This window comes from Tursiops truncatus, chromosome X, assembly GCF_011762595.2.
Source record: "Tursiops truncatus isolate mTurTru1 chromosome X, mTurTru1.mat.Y, whole genome shotgun sequence".
Classification (NCBI taxonomy): Eukaryota; Metazoa; Chordata; class Mammalia; order Artiodactyla; family Delphinidae; genus Tursiops; species Tursiops truncatus.
The window spans coordinates 57,708,939-57,733,864 of NC_047055.1; the positions used below are offsets into that span (position 1 = coordinate 57,708,939).

At 34.4% G+C, this 24,926-nt stretch overlaps 1 protein-coding gene across 5 annotated transcripts; it reads right to left on the reverse strand.

Moving 5' to 3' along the window:
- Window positions 1–24,926, reverse strand: ZNF711 (zinc finger protein 711). Of its 5 annotated transcripts, XM_073798989.1 has the most exons (11): window positions 24,801–24,926; window positions 22,923–23,050; window positions 21,714–21,975; window positions 21,244–21,348; window positions 14,167–14,730; window positions 8,791–8,946; window positions 7,954–8,091; window positions 5,680–5,817; window positions 4,766–4,813; window positions 3,203–3,346; window positions 1–2,676 (listed from the first exon to the last, which is right to left on the reverse strand). In XM_073798989.1, exons 4-11 carry the CDS (start codon window positions 21,320–21,322, stop codon window positions 1,499–1,501), a joined length of 2,445 nt encoding a protein of 814 aa, XP_073655090.1. In that variant the 5' UTR covers window positions 21,323–21,348; window positions 21,714–21,975; window positions 22,923–23,050; window positions 24,801–24,926; the 3' UTR covers window positions 1–1,498. The 5 variants fall into 5 exon arrangements, with proteins under 5 accessions (XP_073655090.1, XP_033705820.1, XP_019787774.1 ...); XM_033849929.2 differs by lacking the exon at window positions 21,714–21,975; XM_019932215.3 differs by lacking the exons at window positions 5,680–5,817; window positions 21,714–21,975 and having other exon boundaries at window positions 8,068–8,091.

Here is a 24,926-nt window from a genome sequence, read left to right on the forward strand (position 1 = left end):
TGCAATAAATGCTTTTTATTGTATGCTCATTTCAATGAGTAACATTTAGAAATAATAATCCCACATAACAGTGACAATCTTATTTTACAGCGTGTACATCATTTACAATCACATGACACACAATTTTAGATTTCCAAATTTAATATTCTGAAGTTAAGAAAGATAAAAAATTTATTCTCAAGGAACTGATTCCTATCTGGTGCAAAAACAGAAAGGTGAACATTATTTAAAACACAAAGCCACAATATAGCATGAAGTAAAATTACATTTTAGTTATGTTTAACAGATGAGTGTAAACATGAAGCAACTAAAACTTAAAAATACACATCATATGCATTACATTTATGAACAGGATTTTCATTAAATTTCCCTAAACCTGCTTTTTATTTTAAGCGCCATGTTGATTTGCAGCATGCTAACATGAAGCATTGTTAAAGGGATGCATATTTTAAATTTATACACTGTAAACTGAATATCCACCTCCAAGTTCTATTGGCAGCATAGTGTTTTGTTAAATACCGCATAAATACTGCCTCATATTGAAAATTCATGTTAATAATATGGTATATAGATTTTAAAAATCAAAATTTTCAATAATGGCATAAAATTGCACCTTTAAACATTAGAGCAAGTAAGACTAGAACAATCATACTTGCTATGACTGTCCTAAAAAAACCTCTAAACATAATATTTAAGAAAACTGTGTTCTCTCAATGTAATCTTTAGATCATTAAGAAATATAGTGCTAACTTTGCAACATTACTGTTGCATCCATTTTAGAAAGCCACATTTGACTCAAATATACTTCTGTCATATATGCCACACTGAACAACAATCAACTTGAACATCAGAAAAAGGGGAACTTTAATCTTTAGACTTCAGTACAGAATGCTATATTTTAAACATCCTATCCTGTGTTAAAATCTTAGCAGCTCTGAAATTCTTTTAAATAGTATTGAATTAATCTAACCTGTTTTCCAGTGAAATTTCTTTTGATGAATACACAAAACTTTTGCCATTTCTGGAATTCAATTTCCAGGTACCATATAAAGGCTCAATGACTAAGTGACTAATGGATGACTGCATTTTATTTCCCCACTCCATTTCTAAAACGGCATAAAAGTGACGCTTGCGATAGCAAAGCATTGCTAAACTCCTCAATTAGATATGATCTTTTCAGAAACATCTGTCTCTAGTATGATCAGTCAAATAAAGTGGTTGTCTTTGCTCTTGCCCCCTGTAGCTGAATTATGCTTATAATACTATTAAATAGACAATAAGGTTTTCTGCAACCATTCTATGGTGCTCCTTAAATTCTTTAATTTCAAAGGGCTATGAGATCCCCTCTCAATTCAAATATCTTAAGATCTTTAGTAAAAAGAATGTAAATTTATGATTTAATATCAAGCTTTGTAACCAGGTGAAACAGTTCATGAAATTATCTTTCCATGTAGCATGTCATATTTTCTAAATAGCTTCTTTCTTTATATTGATCTTATTACATAAGAGCCTCCTTGTGGTGCCTCATAATATGCTGATTTTTTTCTGATGGTCTTCGGAATCCCTTCTTGCAGAATTCACACCTGTGTGGATAGTCTTTTGTATGTATTGATATCACATGTCGTTTAAAGCCAGATGCATCTGTAGTGCTGTATTCACAATACTCACATTGGTAAATCTTCCTTCCAGTGTGAGTCTTCATATGCTTTTTGAGCTCATTTTGTTGTCTGAACCCTCTTTTGCACCTTTTACACTTCAGTGACTGATCCTTAGTATGAACTGAAAGGATATGACCACTAAGAATAAATGGATCTGATGTTTTAAAGTCACAGTGCCTACACTGATGAATCTTCCTACCCTTATGGATATCACTATGCTTTTTGAGCTCAGAAGGACGATGGAAACCTTTATCACAGACCTCACATTTGTGAGGAAAATCCTTAGTGTGGACAGATATGATGTGCCGCTTAAGGTCACTTGAGTTGGTGCTCTTATGGTCACAATGAGGACACTGGTGTGTCTTATGTCCTTGAAACAAATCCAGATGGCGTTGAAGTTCCCTCTCATCACCAAATGCTTGGGGACAATGCTCACATTTATATGGCAAATTGTTACCATGCTTAGACTTAATGTGAGTTTTCAAATTTGATTGATCTGCACACCTGAAGACACAATACTGACATTGATATGGCTTCTCACCAGTATGGGTTCTCATATGCTTCTTGAGTTCAGAAGGATGTCGAAAGCCCTTCCCACACTCAACACAAACATGAGGAAAATTCTTGCTGTGAACAGCCAGTAAATGTCGGTTTAACAGTCCTTGTTCTGCAGTTTCATAGTCGCAGTATTTGCACTTGTGCATCTTCGGCTCCTTGTCTCTTAATATAAGTTTATTTGAACTCAATGGACTAGCCTCTCTGTATCTTCGTGTGTATTCCGTAAATTCATGGGTTTTGTCAACTTTGTTTATAAGCTTATGGCTTTCTAAGTGGTTATGGAAACTCACTTTCTTGTTAGTTGTAAAGTCACAATCTGTACACTGATATTTTTTTCTCATCAAATGATCAGGATGATTCTTCATGTGTCTTTTCAAGAATCCCCTGGATTTAAACTTTTTCGTGCAAATATGGCAAGGGTATACTGTCAGGGGCTGTCCATCAGGACCTATTATAACAGCTAGATTAAAAACAACAACAACAACAACAAAACAAAACAGGGAAGTTGTGAAATTTGGCCAGACTGTTTTAAAGTTTTACCACAAAGGCGGCAAAATTAGCTGACATTCACAATGTGAGAACTGTACTAGTAGAATAAGATCCCGTAAGATAAAATGCACATTGAAAGCAATTTATAATAAAGTAGCTCACTAAAAAGTAATGAGCAGCACTCTACTATAGACTATTCACCTGCCAAAATGCTATATCACATGCACTTTGTAAACTAGAAATAGGCACCCTTTATTGTTAAATCAACCTGAAAATTCTCTTTAAAAACATCATTTGGGTAAAAAGCAAACAAGCACAGTTTTATTAAGTACCAGTAGAACATTTAAAAAACCCCAACTATTTAGATCAAACACAAGTAGGTACATGGGAGTAGGACTAACTACACTACAAACAACTGGCATATTCTTGGGTTACAAAAAATACTACTGCATTTCAAGTAATTATAATATTCATCGAGTAATGTATTAGTATTTTACCTGTTTGCCACTGCCTCATTTCTCCCCTTCTCCTCTTCTTAGCTTTTTGTTTAAGTACTTTATTTGTATTAATGCTATCACAAATTTGAAGGTATTGTGCTGCTGTACTACTTCTGTTTTCTAATGTTGAGTCCAAAGCATTTCCTGGAAAAAAAATCGATACACTATTAAACTACATATATTTATACTTTTTTGGTTTTAGTTAGAGGAATTAGAGAAGACATGGCATTCAGTTGCCATTGCAGTACTAAATTTCACAAAGTACACCCATCTTCTCCTTCTCTGTCTTTTATACTCTTACACACACGTGTATATGCAAATACTTTAAATACGATACCATGTGGAAGTAACTTTAAAATATCCCAATTTATTCATCCTAAAGGAACAAACTGATAAGGTGAATGAAACATAAGAAACTGAATTTTATGATCCTAAACAAAATCTTGACATCAGATCAATTTCTCATTGATGAAGGCTGATGAAATTAAAGAGATTTAGCAAAGAAATTTACACATGTCAGTTATCCAGTACAATCATGGTAACTGTAATACATGACAAACAACAGATTTCTTGTATTTATGCTTTAGAATAGTTTACTTAATGTTAAAAGTATTAAGATTGATTTTTTTAAGTGTTAAGATAAAAGTGGCAGGCAATCTACTGCAATTTCAGTGGGATCAGTGTATATGGAATAAAGTACTTAATAAAATCTCAGTTCTCACAGTCTCTTGTGTTATGCAATTTAGTTTAAAAATGTAGCCCTAAGAAACTGTTTAGCTTAAATGCTGTGATATATATGCCTCTCATTAATTCCCCTGAAATCTACAGTTAGAGAGTCAAATACCTCCTAAAGATAGAAACAAAATAGACACTTTATCATTAGAAAAAGTCTCCTTGTGTAAGAAAATAAAAAGAACTATCAACCATGGAATAAATAACACTATATGAAGTGTATCAAAACTAAAAAAGAAAAATTTACGCTGACACATGAGCTTTATGTAACAGCTATATAAATCTACTGGTTGCCATAGAAATTAAAAAAATAGTTCCATCCCAAGGAAGACATTAACAAGTGGTTGATATCATGGGCAACTTTTACTTTCATGTCAGAGTAATTTCTATTTTATAATTTTTTCCATAGTAACTTTTTTATGGCCCATGTAGTAAGTGGCCTGATATTTGTATCTTGAGGTAAATCTATTTTTTTAATTTTAATTTTTTATTTTTTGGCCATGCCATGTGGCATATGGGATCTTAGTTCCCCAACCAGGGATCAAACCCGTGCCCCCCTGCAGTGGAAGGGCAGAGTCTTAACCACTGGACCACCAGGGAAATCACGAGGTAAATCTAAAATGAACTGCATTCACAGAATAACACACGCTATGTCTCTATATAAATTAATCAATTTCCCAAGGAGGTAAACTCTTCTAACTAACTAGATATGACCAGGCAAGTAAGAGTCTAACAAATGGGTCTGTACACACAAACTAATAACTCTGTATCTACCAAGCAGTACACAAAACCAGCTACTTAACTTACATCTCACATATAATGCTCTCTCACCTGATGACTGACAATCTTCATACCTTCGAGAAACTCTTCTTTCATCTCCTTAAAAAAAAAAGGCTAATTAAAAACTGATAGACTGAGTATAATGATTACTAGTAGATCACATCTTAAATCTACAAAATCTTACTTTGATCACCGTTCCTTGGATTAAACTTTTTTGTTGTTGAGTTCTTCCACTCCCATAGATTAGATAATATCACACACTGAAAATAAGGGCTGCTGTCAGCATCCTTTGAACTACTAACATCTAGGACAACCTTACTTTTCAAATAAAACCTGGGTAGATATTTCTGCAGAATACCCTCAAAATTGAAGATGCTCAATAAATGACTGTTGAATGAATGAACCTTTGGAAAAACCAAGTAAAGATAAATTAATGCATTTGAACAACAAAATTTTTCAAAGTAAAGAGTATACCTGGACCATCTTGTAAATTAAGTAAGAATGAGATAAAATAGAAAGGGAAAAAATAACTTGATAAATTTACCTTTCATTACGTACTTCCTAGAAGAGCACACTTGGATTTCTGTTCCTTTTCAAAACCCCAATATCTTATTATTTGTGGTGTTAAAACATAAAATAAGTTTTTCCAAAAGGGGAAGGATCAATTTTCAAAGGATATTCCTATTTTAGAAAAATAAAACTTTTTATGGCACTCACTTATACATGTAGGATTTAAAATAAATCCTACTGAAAAACAAAATGCATTAAGCAAGGTTCATTGTAAATAACACAAGATATGTGGTACAAAAATTATGTAAGTAACTAGAGATGAATCAGTCCACAGCAAAACATTTTATAGTATTAGCCAACTCATGGGGGCATTAGCACAGCATATTTAATGACCTAAAGGCTGATCAAATAGATATGTTATGTACTTATCAGGTGAAAAAATGCCAGTGTCCTACCATATGTCGCAGCCCAGACAACAGGGACAATTGTTTTATTAACATCAGAGTCCTCAAGCTGAGTCTCAGGGAGAGAAGTTCCTTCCTCTTCCCCTACAATGACTTCCATGTAAACTTCATCTGCTATTTCAGCGCAACCTAAATTTTAGAAATAATTGCTTGTTTATAACCCCAAGTATTTAATAAATGGGTAAAAATTTCCAAACGATTATATTTCAACTTTCAAGATTTCAATTTGGTTAATTTAAAAATTACATTAGGCACTTCGCAGGCTGGTGCCACTAGGAAACAGTAATTTATCAAAGTTCTTATCCTCCTCTTAAAACCTAGTCCTACGAAAATGACTTCTAGATTATATAAAACGTGCGCTTGAAATATATTGACTGATTTCACAGTCCATTGGGCATTAGGAATTTATAAGAAAAGCTGTATTCCATAATTCTGCCTGACAGTTCTTCAGAACTCAGAAGGCATTTCCCATAGAATCAGTACTAAAAAGCGGTCCATGCTATCCCACATGTAAATTAAATGCAGTACTGTACGTGCAGTGAAAAATTGTCAAAAATATTAGTAATTGAAAAAGAATTAAAAATGAAAGTAAAACCATAATATATGGTTATAATATAAAATGCTGGTGGCTCAAGGCTATGTGGACACCCATTAAGAGGCAGGATTTTCAGAGACCCTACTGAAGACAAAAGCGTTAAGTGAGACATTTAAAAAAACATAGTATTAGTATAAAAGAATTTAAACCTAGAAGGTCAGTAAGTATATTTTATGTGAAATAATCCATTTGGATTTGAAGTGTTAAGTAGAAAATTGGCTTGAATTTATGCTTTTCCTTTGATTCACATACTGGGATTTTCTACTAAATTTTTTTTTCTTTTTTTGGCCGCGCCGCGAGGTGCGGCATGCGGAACTTCCCCAACCAGGGCTCAAACCCATGCCCCCTGCAGTGGACGCATGGAGTCTTAACCACTGGACCACTAGGGAATTCCCTACTCACTACTGAAAAATGTGGAAAAAATGTGGGGAAAAAGTATCCCTTTTCTCCTAGGTTTCCCTTCTTTCAATTAACCAGAAGGAAACATTGGTCTAAGTTTTGCACATCCTTATGGAATTCTGGCATCAGCTAACCTAACCTTCAGTCTCCTGACCAATGAGCAAAACAGAAAAGAAATAATCTAGAGACCAAATAGAAATTAATTCTTTTTCTCTCTAACCAAATTCTCTAGACTCATTTGTTTTGACATTTTCAGCTGTGGTATATTATTCATGTTTGTTTGGGATTGGAATTCAGCTCCCTATGACTTCTAGGGGAGGAAATTTGAGGAGTGGGGATCATAGTGCAGTATAGATAAAGCTAACTATTATCAAGGTAATGCACTGAAGTGGAGGCTCTTGCTCTTCTAGGGCAAAACAAAGTCGTTTTTGTCTCAGCATGGCAAGAAGACAGAAAAAACCTTAAGGAAGGGCTGCATTCCTACACTGAGGTGAGGAGAAAGTAGGAAGAAAGTAAAACATCTTCATAAGGAAATGTGTACCATGGCAGGAAAGGAAATGTGAGGAGCTTTTTACTCCCTGTGGTACTCAGCCGCAAGAAACCTTAAACAGCAACTACTTGGAGACCATCAACGGCATAATAAGTAAAAATCCTGGTGGCTTGACTTGGAAGAATACTTACTCAGCTAATCTCTCAGTGGCAGAAGGAAAACAAACAGCTAGCCCTTCTACTGCTAAATTCAGAGAGTTCAACAGTGTTCACTGCCATGTACAAAGATTACTGACAGCAGAGTTAGGCAGACATGAGTTCAAATCCTATCTTCCTCATTTAATACTGGAATGGCCTTGGGCAACTGCTTAATTTCCCTGAGCACTTTTTCCTTCCATAAAACAGGGCTAATACCACCTACCTCAGAGATGAATTATGAGAATTAAATGAGATAATACATATGCAACATATTCAATAACACACACAAAGTAGATTCTCAGTAATTCCCTACATATTTGTGGGCTATCCTAAAGTCAGGAACCATATTTAGCTGATCTCTGTATCCCTAGTATCTCAGACACAGTATTTTACGTTTGCTCATTTGAACAATACATGCATGCACGGATTGTCAAAAGGACCCTTTTCCTTTAAATTAATTATAGAGAAGGGTCAGATTTATTTTATTGAACTTTGTTCCTATGTAGTGCTTGAATATGAGATTGTTTTTTTTTAAGAATGCATGATGACTACTGATAAGTCACTACAGTGCCTTTTTTCCTTACTGATATCATCTTCTTCTTGAGAAGAATCTTTAACTGCCATGTAAACCATCTTCTCCCGCTGCATTCGGCTCTGGTCAAGCACTCCAGCTACAGAATGCCCATTGGTGTACTCACTCTCTGTGACAATTTCCGTTCCACCTTAAAAGTTAAAACATGTATCAAAATCAGTAAGTATCATGGAATAATTCCCTAAATTAATAAGAAGGATACATAAAAATATTTTCCTTTAGAAAAATATTCCCCCTCAAATATTCAAACATAAAGTTCTAAGTGTCAAGAGAATTTTCTTATAAATTGCACTTTAAATTTTCAGTCATCACTAAGAAATAACAACAAATGTTAACACTTACATTACACTTGTATATGCCAAGCACTATTTAAGTCTTTTACATGTATTTACCCATTTAATCCTCACAATAGCATTATAAGGTAGTTACTACCATTATGGCCATTTTATGGATGAGGAAACTGAGGCAGAAGAAGGTTAAGTAATTCACCAAAGACCACTCAGCTAAATGGAAGAACTAGGATTAAAATCCAAAGCACCCTGCCTCTAGCCTGCCCTTAAATACTCATAATTTCCTTCTCTAAACCAAATCCCCTCCACTCATATGTTTTGAAATTTCAACTGGAATCTTCTACTCAAGTTTAAAAATATCTAAGATGACTTGTTCTCTATCCGTGATTTATATTTATATATAATTTTTAAATATTCCATCCCCAAAGAAACCTTTTATAAGAGTTGCACTTTGAAGGCAATATTAGAACTTAGTCTCCAGAAAAGAGAAGTTCTAATTCCTAACCATTATAGCAATAAATTAAAATTATTATTTGTACCTATTTCAACGTCATCTTCAGCCTCAGCTTTAAATATATACACTTTTATTACTTCTGAACCAAATCCATCTTCTTTAACATCTTCTTGTGAACCATCACTGCTGATTTTTAATGGTGTGTTCCCCATATGCTCTAATTTTTCCCCAACATCATCCACTGTAAAATATAAACGGGAAACTGTTTCAGTCAAAAAGTACCATTGACATTTAGTCGGTGTTAAGTATTAGTGCAATGTGAAATAATGTGTTAACCACCTACCCACTATATTCAATTAATGACCTATTATGCAACCATTAAGAGTGGTATATTTCATGAAAAAATGTATACAAGACAGATATACTACATGATCGTAATTATATAAAAGACATAATCACAGATTTCAATTTATGTATATGAAATACTCTTAACCATACAGCTTTAATTAAAGTGGTTTGGGAAAAGATTAAATAATCTTCCATTACATTCAACATTTTAAGCTAAATCCTAACACCAAAATTAATAACAAAAATTACAACATAAAATATATAGTACTCATGAAATAAGCTGACATAAACAATTCCCAAATTAAATAGCAGTATATCTAAAACCAATTAACATATAAAATCTAGTATTTAAAAAAGAGAAAATAGAAAACACTTGAATTATTTTATAAAAAGGGCTTTTCAGAAATCATGAAAATAAAATCTTAGTAAATACTTTTAATTCTTGTTGAGTCAATGGAAGGCTACTTCAAATCAGAAATTTTGTATACTTCCAGGTTTACCATTGTATGATTTGCTTCAAATCATATATAAAATAAAGAAACAATAATTACTTACATTTTAAGTATACTTAAAAATTTGATTCTTTAAGAATAGCATTTAGTTTCAAGTGAATACTGTGCATAAACTATGCAATGAATACATTATATTCATAAAGTTTGCTCTTTGAACATAAATATTAAACAATATACTCCCCCAAAGATTATATGCCTACCATTTTTTATTTCAATGCTTGTCCTGTCCCCATAAAAACTGAAATGTAACCTAAACTGAAAATCTGCTCCTCCCTACTATATGTATCATAGTATCATATATGAAACAAAATCATGAAGACTTGACTATATCTAAACAATTCCAGAGCTACTGAAAACAGAATAAAGTGACATTAAAAAGTTTTTAACTCAGTACTCTTAAAATATGAATTTCAGTAAGATCTAAATGGGTCAAAGTCTAGATTTTCTCTACCTCAGTTTCAAATTTGATACATGCAAATTCAAAAATATTCCTTTGGCCTTTCAAAATGGTGAAAACACCAGAATTTCAGAAATTCTTCTTACAATGTAAAACTACTTTAACTTTGTGGTTAAATATAAATGATTCCACATTATTTAAGAGTTCAAATAGTTTATTGTCTATGAAAGAGAGTACCTAAATGATCAAAATAAACAGAAAAAAATATTTTCATTCCATCATAAACCTAATTCTGTTAGTACTTTTTTGGCAAATATTTTTTTCACAATGGGACAGATTAAAATGAAAGAAAAAAGGATGAGGAAGAATCTGATATTACTGGTTTTTAACAGCCTCTCTTTTAAAATACGTTGAATAAAACAATGAGATCATTAAAAAAATTAAGAGGCAAGTTAAGTCTTCAGAAAAAAAGTACTTTCTCATTCTTGGAAATAAAGACATAGGATATAAAACACTCAAAAAGTGTCCAAAATATGAATTTCTTAGGTTGGACTAACAGTAAATTAATGAAAAAAATACTCTCATCTGATAAATACTACTTTATTACACTTCAATGGTTAAAAGTAATCAGAGTTCCTCCTGGGATAAACTGAATTAAAACTGTAATTCACAAAACTAAAGCTCATGAAATGAAATAGACATTTGTTTGGTCATTTCTCAAAAGTTTTGTACCATAATTTTTGCTTTAAGTATTGAAATTACTGGTGCTATTCTGATTCCATTTACACCTTTCCTCGAGGTCCACAGTTTAATGCATCCATTATTTTCTACTTAATTAGATTCCTCAGAATGAACAATTTTGAAATGTATTGAGTAATTAAACTTGTTTTGTATTTTAAGTTCATAGAAGATGATAAAGTTATTAAATATGTTAGTGTACAGTTTTAAGAGATAAACCATCAACTTCACCAAGATTTATTCTATACCCTTTGTTATAGAAAGTACAAAGTTAACAAAGATTTAACAGGCAATCAACAGATTTTAGAAATAGATCCTCAAAGACTCTTCTTTACACAGATAATACTCAAAATACCCAAAATTCAAGCTTAACCTTTTTGTTATAAGGCTTACAACATTCAAGTCCCACGGTGTTGTTTCCCAACCCACATGACATCCCAGCCAGTGATAGGTGGGTAATAGTATATAAAACGCAGAATTCTACTGGTGCTAAATATAACATTAAAACAGTAAGGTGCGGGGGTGGGATGAATTGGGAGATTGGGATTGACATATATACACTACTGTGTATAAAATAGATAACTAATGAGAACCTACTGTATAGCACAGGGAACTCTACTCAGTGCTCTGTGGTGATCTAAATGGGAAGGAAATCTAAAAAAGAGGGGATATAGGTATACGTATAACTGATTCACTCTACTGTACAGCAGAAACTAACACAACATTGTAAAGCAACTATACTCCAATAAAAATTTAAAAAAAAAAAAACAGTAAGGTGCATTATTTGCCAACCCTACAAAGTTTGCTATCGTTCAATATTCTTCTATAGCCCATTGGTACAATTTGATTAAAATTTCATTTTAGCAAAATGTACAGTATAATATTTCTTTTAAACACTAAGTAGGCTTTTTACTGTACCCCTTTCATGTTACATCTACCAAAATTATATGGTGAATATGACATCAGTATAGACTACAGCTGACCCTTGAATAATGCAGGGCTTAGGGGCACTGACTCTCCACATAGTCGAAAATCCATGTATACCTTTACAGTTGCCCCTCCGTATCCGTAGTTCCGCATCTGCAGACTCAATTAACCTCAGATTATGTGACACTGTAGTATATATTTATTGAAAAATATCTTTATATTAGTGGACCCACACAGTTCAAACCTGTATTGTTCAAGGGTCAACTCTGTATTGATGTACCACAGGGATGGGGTGAGGCAATGTGTAATGGATCCGTATTATGCAATGATGAAACAAACAAAAATTAGTAATATTTAAATTACAAAGGTATTCCATTCCCAGCTGTATATATCCAAGACATTTGAAAACCTATGTGCACAAAAACTTGTACATGAATGTTCAGAGCAGCATTATTCATAACAGCCAAAAAGTGGAAACAACCTAAATGTCCATCGACTGATGAACTGATAAATAAACTGTATATCCATATAATGAAATATTACTCATTAATAAAAAGGAATGAAGGACTGATGCATGCTACAACATGGATGATCCTTGAAAGCATTATACTAAGAGAAAGAAGCCAGACACAAAAGGCCATATATTATATGATTCCATTTACATGAAATGTTGAGAACCGGCAAATTATAGAGAAAGAATTTGGATTAGTGGTTGCCTGAGGGGTGAATGGAGTGGCAGGGGTGATTGCTCAAGGGTATGGGGGTTTCTTTTGGGGGGAAGAAAAATTCTAGAATTGATTATGGTGATGGTGATACAATTCTGTGAATATATGAAAAACCACTGAATTGCACACCTTTAATGAATGAATTGTATGGCATGTGAATTATATCTCAATAAAGCTATTATACTAAAAAAAAAAATACAAAGGTGTTAACTTTTCTCTTTTACCCCTGAAATTGGTGAGGTTTCATGACCGCTCCCATAATGACCCTACCAATATGTTTTGCTTTATACAAAATTATTTTCCTGGAAGAAATAAAAACTGATTTTATAGGTAAAAAAAATAATTTGAATGCATTATATTGGTTCATTATTTAAAGGAACCTCCCTTCTCCGGTGAAGCTTTTCATAAAGCAAATCATCACCCAGAAATGTTTTGAGGGTGTTAGGTATTTTTAAAGAAAAGCACACCTGGGATAACTTTAGACAGATACAGTTATCCTATATTAATTTCCAAGTTACTTAGCACAAGTGGAAGAGCCTAACCAACTGCTAAGATAAAGAAATTGTGACATTTGGTCTGAAAGTGGAAAAATCTCAGATGCACCTCAGAGACTGAGAGAAGACAAACTCAGCTGCTGATAAGATTTCCTTACAGGAATAGTTAGGGATTTAGGAATAAGATAACAGTCTGTTTTAAGTCTTCAATTTTATCCCTTGAGTAGTTTGAAGATATCTTGGGGAAAAAACAGAGGACTTTTAAAATTACCATTGAGACATTTCAAGGCAATTTATTCTCTAACTCCTGAAAGATTCAATGGTCAACAGAAACCAAGAGGTAAAAAAATGAATTAAAGATTAAGTGATGAAGAAAAAAAGGGAAAAACTAAATAAAATAAAATAAATGAAAATGGTTAAAAAGAGTAACTAGTCTCAATTTGAATATTCTAACCATTATAAAAAGTTAGGGATCTGGGTGGCAAGAGAATGAATGATATAAAAAATATTTAATTTTTGTATATTCTATTTTCTAAAATAAAAAATTATTTAAGTTTTAAAGGGATTTTTTAAATAAAGGAATGCCTTCAAATTTTATAAAGAATAGACCCACTTCTTCCTCAAGCTCCATCAGTAACTTATCGTGAGATTTTTATTATTGTTGCTGTTCAGGCAAACTTACCACTTAAAATGAGAATAAGATATTTCTATCTTCCTCATTCAGATAGAATGTCTTAAGGACATCGTAAAGCAGTCTGAAATAAATATGTTTAAAGTATTTTTGCATGGACTATAAAGACACATATATAGACAACAGAAAACAAACATAGGCAGAACTGTAGAACACAATCTGAGTTGATTATTTACTTTTCAAGTATTTAATTCAAAAAACTAATCACACATTTCTTAACATACTATGCTTAAACTCCTAAGCAAAACTGAACTGACATCTCCAGTACCTGTCATATTAAAAAGAAAGCAGTGGTTGCATGAAATAAACTTCCCATTTTGAAATATATATATTTACCATTAAAATATTGCATCACTTAATGTTCTTTTTGAACCTTCCAAATCTGTATTTTTGTTCTAAGATATTAATAAATTGCATTATTTTACTCCATTGTGGGTATAAATTTTCATAAATTAAAAACATGAACAAATTCAAAAAAGCATCTCAACAACACAGCTTTGAAAAAAATTATTTTTCAAAAAGATCACCCCCATGACTTTTATTGAATAGATCCCCATCTTAGAAAACCTGTCGGTGTTATACATAAATCAGTTTCTACCAAGTAATTATGGACTTTAAGTTTCACTTACAAGATATCATTAAGTAGTCTTCAGAAGTGCTCTTGACATCATCATCATCATCATCATCATCATCATCATCATCATCTTCAGTTTTAATAGTAACTGTAGAACCAGGAACACCGCCAGCTGCTTGAATCACAGTTTCTGTATCTGAATTAGTTACAAGAACCTCCTCTGATACCATTGTGGGAGAGTCAACTCCTGAGACACAATCTTGGACCACATGTTCTAAGTGTCCATCAGGACCAGTAACAAGGTCAGCCACAAAAACCTGCTCAGGTACTCTAACAGTTTCTGTAATTAGCTCAGACGTCAAGATGTGATCACCGTCATCTTCCTCTAAATCTTCTTCAATAGCAACATCAGCCTCAAGTACGGCTTCAGGAACAATTACACCTTCTGTTACTACATCAGTCTCGGTGATGATATCAGGCCCATGGACAACTTCAGCTGCGAGGCCATGATCAAGAGTTATCCCATCGTCTGTGACAACATCAGAAACTAATACAGCCTCAGGAACTGAAACAACAATATGGTCTCCATCGATATGTGCAGTACCAGCCATTCCAGCCACTACAATACAAACAATTATCCAAAAAAAGTAAAGTTATTTTATTAATTAAAAGTACTGTATGTATATATCAGATGACATAAAATAGTTTTTAAATATGAAACAGTCCTGGGCAAACTATCATTTTAAAGAACCACTGACAATTTAACTGTAATAAAAATCATCACCAACCAGGAACTGGGGTGGAGATGGGTGAAAACAATATTAGTAAAATCTAAATTAAGACCTTAAAAATAATGTACTTTATTTTCAAGTAAAAAAAAAGCTACAATGAGATATCACTACACACCAATTAGAATAACTAAAATAAAAAACAATAACACCACAGGTTGGTGAGGATGCAGAGAAACTGGATCTCTCATACGTGATGGCAGCAGCCACTCTGGAAAATAATTTGCCCAGTTTCTTATAAAAACATGTGCTTACCAATACAACCTAACAACTGTACTCTGTGGCATTTCTCCCACAGATATTAAAATATGTTTACACAAAAAGCTATACATAAATATCCATAACAGTGCATAGTAGCTATTATTTCTAGTAGCAAAAAACAAAAATACAACAACTCAAATGTCCTTTAGCAGGTAAATGGTTGGTTAAGCCAACTCTGGCACATCCTTACTATGCAATACTACTCAGCAATAAAGAAAGGGACAAAACTATTGATACATTCAACAACCTGAATCAACTGCTAGAAAATTATGCTGCATGAAAAAAGTCAATTACCAAAGGTTACTGTACTGTATAATGTATAAATGGAATCATCTATATAACATTCTCAAAATTCTAAAACTATAGAGATGGAGAACAGATTAGCAGTTGCCAAGGGTTGGGGTGTGTGTGACTATTTTGGCATAGCATATATATGGAGATGGAGCCATTCTGTATCTTCATTGTGGTGGTGTCTACACAAATCTATATATGAAATAAAACTGCATAGAACTATATACACTCTCACACACACAAATGGCGAAAACTGAATGAGATCTGTAGTCCCATTAACAATAATGTACCAATGTTAATTTCCTGCTTTTGATACTGTACTACAGTTATTATAAAGATGTCACCATTGGAGGAAGATGAGTAAAGGGTATACAGGACCCTATATACTATTTTTTCTACTTCCTGTGAGTTTAACATTTCAAAAAATTAAAATTAAAATAAAAAGGGCACACAAACATAAAAGGTTGCTAATATGTTAAATTGAGTTAATAAAATATGACAAGCTTAATACATTAGAAATACATATTATAAACATAAAAGTCCCTGAACTTCTTTATTGTACAAGAATTACTATATTCAAAAATGGAAAGCATCCTTTAACATCTGATTTGAGGAGAAAAAGAACCAACTCATTTTAGGCAAAGATTTGGTTTATTTAAAAAACATACATACAAACTCTAAATTGCATTAAATTCTAAATTAGTAAATCTGCAGGAATAAAGTTTTAAATAACGTTTTTCTTGAGCAGCACGGTAAACACCAACTCCTACCCCCCTTGTAAATACTGTAAGAGTGTAAAATTCCTTCATAAGTAATTCTGTTACATTCTCCCTGAGGTGGTATAGTAAACAAATTAACAGAGTTTGTGGACCAGGTTACAACAAAATTACCTACATGAAATAATCCAGTACAAAGCCTTTTCTTCATAATGATCACTTTCTATACAGTAATACCTGAAAGAGTACCATTTGTTATACACTGTTCACTATTATTAACCAATTCATTATGGAAGTTTGTTAGCAAGTTAGGATGGAGACCAGTAAACACTACTAATACCCTAACACACCAAAAAATAAGGTGAGAAGGGAAAAGCTGCCTTTCAGAATTATATTCCTTTCAACCCTTCTGTAGCCTTCTCACTATTCTCAAACTCTCACCTAAACCACCATATTACCCAAAAGGACACAGCCTCAACCTTGAAAATCTGGTAGACAAAGGGAATACGTACAGAACAAGTACTTTCTATTCACTTGTTACTCCACTGGCCATTTTTGGAGACAGGGAGAAGGTGAGGGTTCAAATTTAGTATTCAACCAGACTGGAAATATGGTTTTTACCAGGGAAAAGTTAAATGTTAACCCTATAAAATTCACAGGATTGCAATTCTATGTATATGAACAATGAAATTAGTATTTTATAAAATCTTTTCATAAGTTAGACGTAAAATATGGGAAATCTCATTTATTTTAGAACACTGCTGGAGAGTAGTTTGGTTTCTGAGAATAGACACTAGGGAAGGATGGAAGGATAGAATAATGCTAGTGCTGGCTTGGGTTCAGATTAATCTGTTTGGGAGGGTTCTAAGAAGAAGGAATAAGTGTTTTTTAGTTTACCTAGTCTTTAACTCTAGCAGGAAATTACAGGTCAAAATAAATCAGATCTAAACCAAAAAAAATCCAAACATCCTTGTTTGCCCTGAACTAAATAATTTAAGGATCTTAGACCAAGAATTAATGGGTTCCTCACAGGGTATTGGCACATTACTCAGACCAAGATCCAAGATGTCTTTTATTAAATTTTGCACTTTCCTCTTATCAACTCATCTGTTAGATTTCACTGACTTTCTAAACAAAGTCACTTATTTTAGCTATACTCTAGCTATATTTATTGAGTACTATGCACCAAGCAACCTAATACTTTTACATATATTATCTCATTTAAGCCTCAGAACTCTGTAATAAGGTGAGTGTTATTATCCCCATTTTAAATATGAACAAACTATGGTTTAGAGAGATTAAATAACCTTGCCCAGACAGGAATAAAGACGCAGACCTACTAGAGAATGGACTTGAGGATACGGGGAGGGGGAAGGGTAAGCTGGGACAAAGTGAGAGAGTGGCATGGAAATACATACACTATCAAACGTAAAATAGATAGCTGTGGGAAGCAGCCGCATAGCACAGACAGGGAGATCAGCTCCGTGCTTTGTGACCACCTAGAGGGGTGGGATAGGGAGGGTGGGAGTGAGGGAGACGCAAGAGGGAAGAGATATGGAGGTATATGTATATGTATAACTGATTCACTTTGTTATAAAGCAGAAACTAACACACCATTGTAAAGCAATTATACTCCAATAAAGACGTTAATAAATAAATAAATGAATAAATAAATAAATAAATAAATAACCTTGCCCAAGGTTCAAGCTGGGAACTGAACTCATTGTTTTACTCCAGACTGGCTTTTTTTTTAAACTTGCCTAAATGAGGAGAATAGAATTTACTTATTCTAGAGACTATTTTTTAAGGAATTTATAGGGCTAATCAAGTGAGTAACTACTAAAGGAAGAGTTTGAAAGAGAAAGAATAAGAAGACCTACCATAGAGTCACTCGTTTAAAATTTAAGGCATTTAGTAAGCAACATTAAAGGGCATTAAAATTTATCTCACTAGGTAGCAAATTATAAATGATATGAAGAACTTTTAAAAAGTGTGAAATCAATTAGATAACCAGATAACAGTAAGAAACAAGTCATTATTTCAAGCATTTCCTTTTTTACTAAAGTTATTTAATTTAAATGTGAATACCTGGAATTTCACCAGGACAGCATAAAATTTGGTATTTGTTGGGTCCATCTTGGGCCACCATCTAAGGTTTTCTGCTACTTAAGTCCCAAAGCAATATGGACTCTTTTCAGCAATAAAAACTTAAACAACAATTAAATTCAATGGCACAGATTCCAAGGGCAACTATTACACTGAGACACGCACAAGTTATTACATAAATCATACTACTGTAAAATTTAAACTCTAAAGTATCCTTCAAAAGAAACTGGTCCAATAAACTTCTCAATTAAATTAATAGTTCAGATTCTTTTTCTTTTTTTTACATCTTTATTGGAGTATAATTGCTTTACAATGGTGTGTTAGTTTCTGCTTTATAACAAAGTGAATCAGTTATACATATACATATGTTCCCATATCTCTTCCCTCTTGCGTCTCCCTCCCTCCCACTCTCCCTATCCCACCCCTCTAGGTGGTCACAAAGCACCGAGATGATCTCCCTGTGCTATGTGGCTGCTTCCCACTAGCTATCTATTTTACGTTTGGTAGTGTATATATGTCCATGCCACTCTCTCACTTTGTCACAGCTTACCCTTCCCCCTCCCCATATCCTCAAATCCATTCTCTAGTAGGTCTGTGTCTTTATTCCCATCTTACCCCTAGGTTCTTCATGACATTTTTTTTTCTTAGATTCCATATATATGTGTTAGCATACGGTATTTGTCTTTCTCTTTCTGACTTACTTCACTCTGTATGATAGACTCTAGGTCCATCCACCTCACTACAAATAACTCAATTTCGTTTCTTTTTATGGCTGAGTAATATTCCATTGTATATATGTGCCACATCTTCTTTATCCATTTATCCGATGATGGACACTTAGGTTGCTTCCATCTCCTGGCTATTGTAAATAGAGCTGCAATGAACATTTTGGTACATGACTCTCTTTGAACTATGGTTTTCTCAGGGTATATGCCCAACAGTGGGATTGCTGGGTCATATAGTAGTTCTATTTGTAGTTTTTTAAGGAACCTCCATACCGTTCTCCATAGTGGCTGTACTAATTCACATTCCCACCAGCAGTGCAAGAGTGTTCCCTTTTCTCCACACCCTCCCCGGCATTTATTGTTTCTAGAGTCTTAATATAGTAGCCATTTCATATTAACCAAAAACCTTACAGAATTTAGAGATCCTGAGCCACACAATGTGTTTACTTGGCTAGGTCTACCTATGTATGCTAAACTCTTATGTTTCACAAGTATAATTAATTTATGGCATTGCAGATATCTAAGTTTTGATGTTAGCAAAAATTTAAAGAGAATGTATCTAATTTCTAATCAATTTTTAGAATTTGGAAAGCTTAGTATTAGATAAATAAGGGATTAATTAAACCTCAAGACATTGAGGAGGAACAGTGGAAAGAAAGGTAAGAGGAACACCAAGCAAATATTCACCAGCACCAATCAGACATTTTTTTCACTCTTTGAAATGAATCAAGTTTTACTTGCCAATGGGCAACTTCTTCAGGAGTGAGGGTGGTTCTGGCACTTTACCAGATACTACAGGGTAGGTAATATTTTGTATTAAATGGAGAAAATACTGCCTTTCTTCCATTTAAAAATATCTTACTTTTAAAAGGTAAAAAATTAAAGTTGAAATTTCAACCAAAACTTAATTTATCACACTGAATTTCAAGTGTTCCAGAATTTGAAAAACTATCTCTAGTAAAGAATTCACAAAATTATTTGTGAAATCTCTTATGCTTCAGCCTTTTGTCCTTCTTCTAGAGTTTATTCCTATACTTTTTTTTCACATAAAATCACTTCTAAGTCATCAATAATCAACACAACTCACTTCTGACTCTTTCAGCAGAATAAATCCATAATTCCTTTCTATTTCATGAACTACACAGTCATCTCGATTCCCACCATATTAAATCTTAATCTACGCATTGCACCTTTACCATCAGACAGAAAGGTCAAGGAATCAGAGAACTGGGGAGGACATTAAATGTTTTCTAGTCCAACCCCTTCATAAAAGTGAAATATGTAATTTGCCCATTTACACAGATAATTTAATAGGCCTGCCAAGACTAGAATCTAGTTCTTCTGGCTCTCATTACTGTGGGCTTTACAACAGAGGACAAAATAACATATTCAACCATATTATCTGAAAACAGTAGGAGCATTTTCTTAACTGAGTAAAGTATCACTTGTTGTAATCCCCCATTCCTAATTTCATCTTTAACAATTCCACAGTATCTCATGTTTCTGTTTACTTTTGGTCCCAATTTACCATTTATCTTTTTTACTCTCATTCTGATCTTTTCTTTAATTCTTACCACTCTATGCCCGCCTCTTACACTTCAGATACCTCTCTCTTCTATCATTCAGACTGAACCTGTCCAAATTCAGTTTCTTTGTTGACTGTCAAGCGAGTCTTATCATCTTCATCAAAATGACTACTGTTAAGAGGCTACTGAAAAACTTGGCCACAAAAGTAGGTAATTTTTTTTTCAAAAAAAATAAAAAGGTAATGCTATTAGTAACAACTTTCTGAGGATATGGCATCAGAATATAATTAATCACATAATGCAAGATATTCCTCTATCACTATATAAGCATCTAACTAACTTCTTTGAAATGACTGAAGTACTTCCTTTTTCAGCTTTATTAACAATGCAACTTAAAATGTATTTTATATTTTAATATTTCCTACACATGAGAACTGATGCAGGTATTTATGCAAACTGAGTTTTTCATTTCCAATGACATATTACCACTATATTCCAAGTTTCCTTACCTCAACCTTCCCACAAAATTATAAGAATGATTTTATCTAGACTACTGACAAATCGCCTTACTTTAAGAAAATAAGCCCTACAAATGTATTTTCCTGGCAAAAGAACAATTTTTCATTGTAATTTCTCCCCTTCCCCAATACAGTTTTGATATTTAGTATGTTCTGACTTTTAAAAAAGAAAGAAAAAATATAACAAAGAAAATGCTTTACCAAAATCCTGCATAATCATGGTATGTGCCATTCTAGAGTCTGATGTGTGCAATCCAAGACTTCCACCACCTGAATCCATACTTAGCAAAGTTCATTCACAAATCTCTGTAAAAGAAACGGTTTTAAAAATAGTTTAAATACATTTAGGCCAAAGTCAGTTGCTTTGAGAAAATGATGCAATTGAAAATGTGCCTCTCAACCAGGTGTGCAAATCTTATTACAAAGGAAAACAAAACAAGCAAAAACCTTGATTAGATGCTTTACGTGACAACCATAAATAAAAGAAGGGTCAAATGGAAGTAAACCAAAGATAATGGAGAATAAGCACAGTAAGGGTGATGAGCCATAGGGAAGTGAAAGAAGCAAGCAAAAGAACAAAACTGTAGCACTGAGGTTCCACTTAAAATGTTATTAAATAAGAAGAAAAAAGAGAACAAGATGACAACAGGCAATAGTTGGGATATTTATACATTACTAGAGGACTCAGGTGTCTAGTATTAGTGAATTTCATCCAGTGGCTCTCATCCATTTCTTCCAGACCCAGCTCAGCTCTGCAGCGTAGTTCTGCAGATAAACGTGTGTTTCACCTCTGGCTCCCGGGGTTCTACTTATAATGTAAAATGTTCTATCCCAGTTTCCCTGGAGTTCTTTGAGCCAGTAAGGACGTCTGGCCTTATTCTACTACATTCTCTTGTCTCACAGTTTTGAGGACTCATGAAACATGACTGCTTCCTAAATATAGTGGAGATAAGATCAATCACATACAAACATTTAGTAAATTGGTTCTTTCAGAATATCTTTTACTTGTAATTGTATGACTAATTTTTTTCATTAATGATTAATAAAGTCACACTAGCCTCATGCTAGTTTTGAAAGCAAGGGCTCAACCTATTTCATTTCAAATGACTTATCCTATATTTAAGATCACCAGATCGTATGGAACCTAAAGTCAGGTTCTGTAACTCAACGTATTTCTTACAACTACATGTATACTTTGCTTTCAAACATAAGATTCTAAGTAAATCAACCAAAAAGTCTGTCAATTTTATAAAACATTTCCTCATTTTTAGTTAGGAATGTTTAATAAATTGGGCTATACCACACAAAAGATGAGGTTGCATCATTAAGTTTTAGAAACTTTTAGAAAGCTGCCATGTAAGACAACTTAATCTATCCTTAAGTACCAGAGATCACTAAGATTTTTTCCCTTGTCTCAAAATTTGATAGGTGTAAAAGAGGCAAGAAAGTCTCACAGAGTAATCTTTATTAACATTTGAGTCATGTATATCAAAATTCTACAGCAGTAGGTTATTTATCTGTATATTAAAATGATTCTAACAAAATTACTTCATGTGTGAGCAAAATTACAAATTTTTAGAAACTCTTAGCTATATTTCTCTATATTTTTTCAAATACCACATTATTTTCTGCCTTCAAAATGAAGTCAAGAGGGGCCAAGAGAGTTCACAATAAACTACCTGGGGCTTCAGAGAGATAAATTAAAATGCCATAAGGACTTATTTTTAACATTTAAAACAGTGTACTATTCCAAATTTAATTAGAGTAATTGCTTTCTTTATCACATAACTAATAGAACAATTATAGATGTCTTTAAAATGTTTTAACACTTAATTTTGTTTAATTATTAAAGATAAAACATTAAGTAATTTGTTAATCACCTTAATATGAGTATCCTGAAGAAACTGTTGATTTTCTTACATATTGTAAAACAAAATCTGCAGCACTTTCTTTTTGTTATTTTTCCTTCTGAACTACATTACTTTCTTTGGAAAAACGTTCTTTTTACCTATTGTAAAAATACATTCACAATTAGATATTTTAAAACATTTTAAACCAAATCTCTTACACAACTTAAGAATTTTTCTTTACACTTTAATGTTCAGGGTGAGATTAGGAAGGGTTCATATGCTCAAAACTGCTAATCCAAAAAGCAACCGAAGGGATTGCAACAGAAACAACTACCTAAAACGACATAAGCAACGTTATTTCACTTAGAATTCGACCACCTGATTAAACCAAAATCTTCCCTAAAGCATATTTTAATAATCACTAGCAATACCTTATTTTGGAAAGTAAAAGAGAACCAACCAAGGGCAAGCGTTACCCTTGCCAAATTCATAGAGAAAAATCTGCACTAGTGCTCAATGAAGTGTAAAAATTTTAACACACAGTGCAACTATTACGGGAAGTATCACACTGCAAGAATACCAAATAAATAAATTGGAGCACCTTTTTCCCATATAGGAAGTTTCAATAAGATCAATAATGAATGAGGTATGAGAACAGCAGTGTGTTAAGGATTCAGCAGCCAATAGATAGCTAGGCTTCTCAGTCTTCTCAAGAGTGTATCTCCCATCCTTATTGAATGGAGGTACCCACCAAGCACTCTTCAAGTAAACATCTTTCCATAAATATGTGGGGAGCAGAAATCACAAATCAAAACAAGACAACCCCACCCCCACATTTTACTCTCATTTGTCTCCTCGTCTCCTCTAAACATAGTTCACTCAGGACCTAGCTTCTCAATAATGTAAATAGGGTGAAGGACAGGAGAGAAATCCTAAGGCGGCAGAGCAAGAGAATGTGAAAGTAGTATTAGCAGAGATAGGAGACAAAGGAGCCCTGGCAAGTAGCAGTATTGCAGCTTTGGACGCAGCCCTCTTCCCGCAGAAGTCTCCCTTTCTCATGATCATGCCAAGTTTCAATCATTTTGAGCAGAATGCACACATGTGCCCTCCCATATATTACCCATCTGCCTGGATCTTCAACCAAACAAGAGAACCTTCGCAGTGGAAAGTCAAGAGAGCGAAGAAACAAGAATACCCTTACCCCTCCTCCCGCACTTGGTGCAGCGGTCGCCACCGCTGCTACCCACGCCGTGCTGCCCAACCCCTCATCCTCCTCCTGCTACCTCTGCCCCGCTACACGGGAGACGGCGGCTGGGAACCAAAATGGTGGTGTTTTAACGGAGGCGACAGTTGCCGCACACGGCCCCCCACCCCCACCCCAGGCTCTGACGGCTCCCTAGCCCCTAAAATGCCCGATTCGGTGCCACCTTCTCGCAAACGCCGCCATCCCTCGCGCGTTCCAAGGTTACCATTCGCGGCAGAAGCGGGGCGGGGGCGAGGTAGGGGCAGTGCAACCGAGAGGAATATTGCGGGGCGGGGGTCGCCGAGAGAAAATGCCAGGGGGCCGCCGCATTCTTCACTTCACTGTTTTGTTTTCCGCCATTTTCCCGTCACCCTAAACCACCGACGGCCTCCACGACGGCTCTCGCCCCCGGGGGCTCTGGCCTTGGGGAAGAACGGATCGGCTGAGGGGGAAGTAATTCTCTCAATTCCTCCAGCCACCCGCTGCTGCTGAGGAGAAACACTGTCTGCCCGAGGGGGAGGGAACGCTTAGGGACTAGACGCCACTTCCATTGTTCCCTTCGTCCTACACTACACGCTGGGTGGGAGCCTCTCCTCAACTCACGCTAACGACACTGAGCGCAGCGGACCCGAGTCCCTCTACTTTCTCCTCAGGAGTCTCCTTACCTGCAGCCGCTACCGCCAGTTGGCTTCTGACCGCGCTCCGGATTTCTGCGGGGGGCGGCAGCTGTGGATCCGTAAGCTCCTCACATTCGGGTTTCCGAGGTTCCGCAGCTCGAGCCAATCACAAGC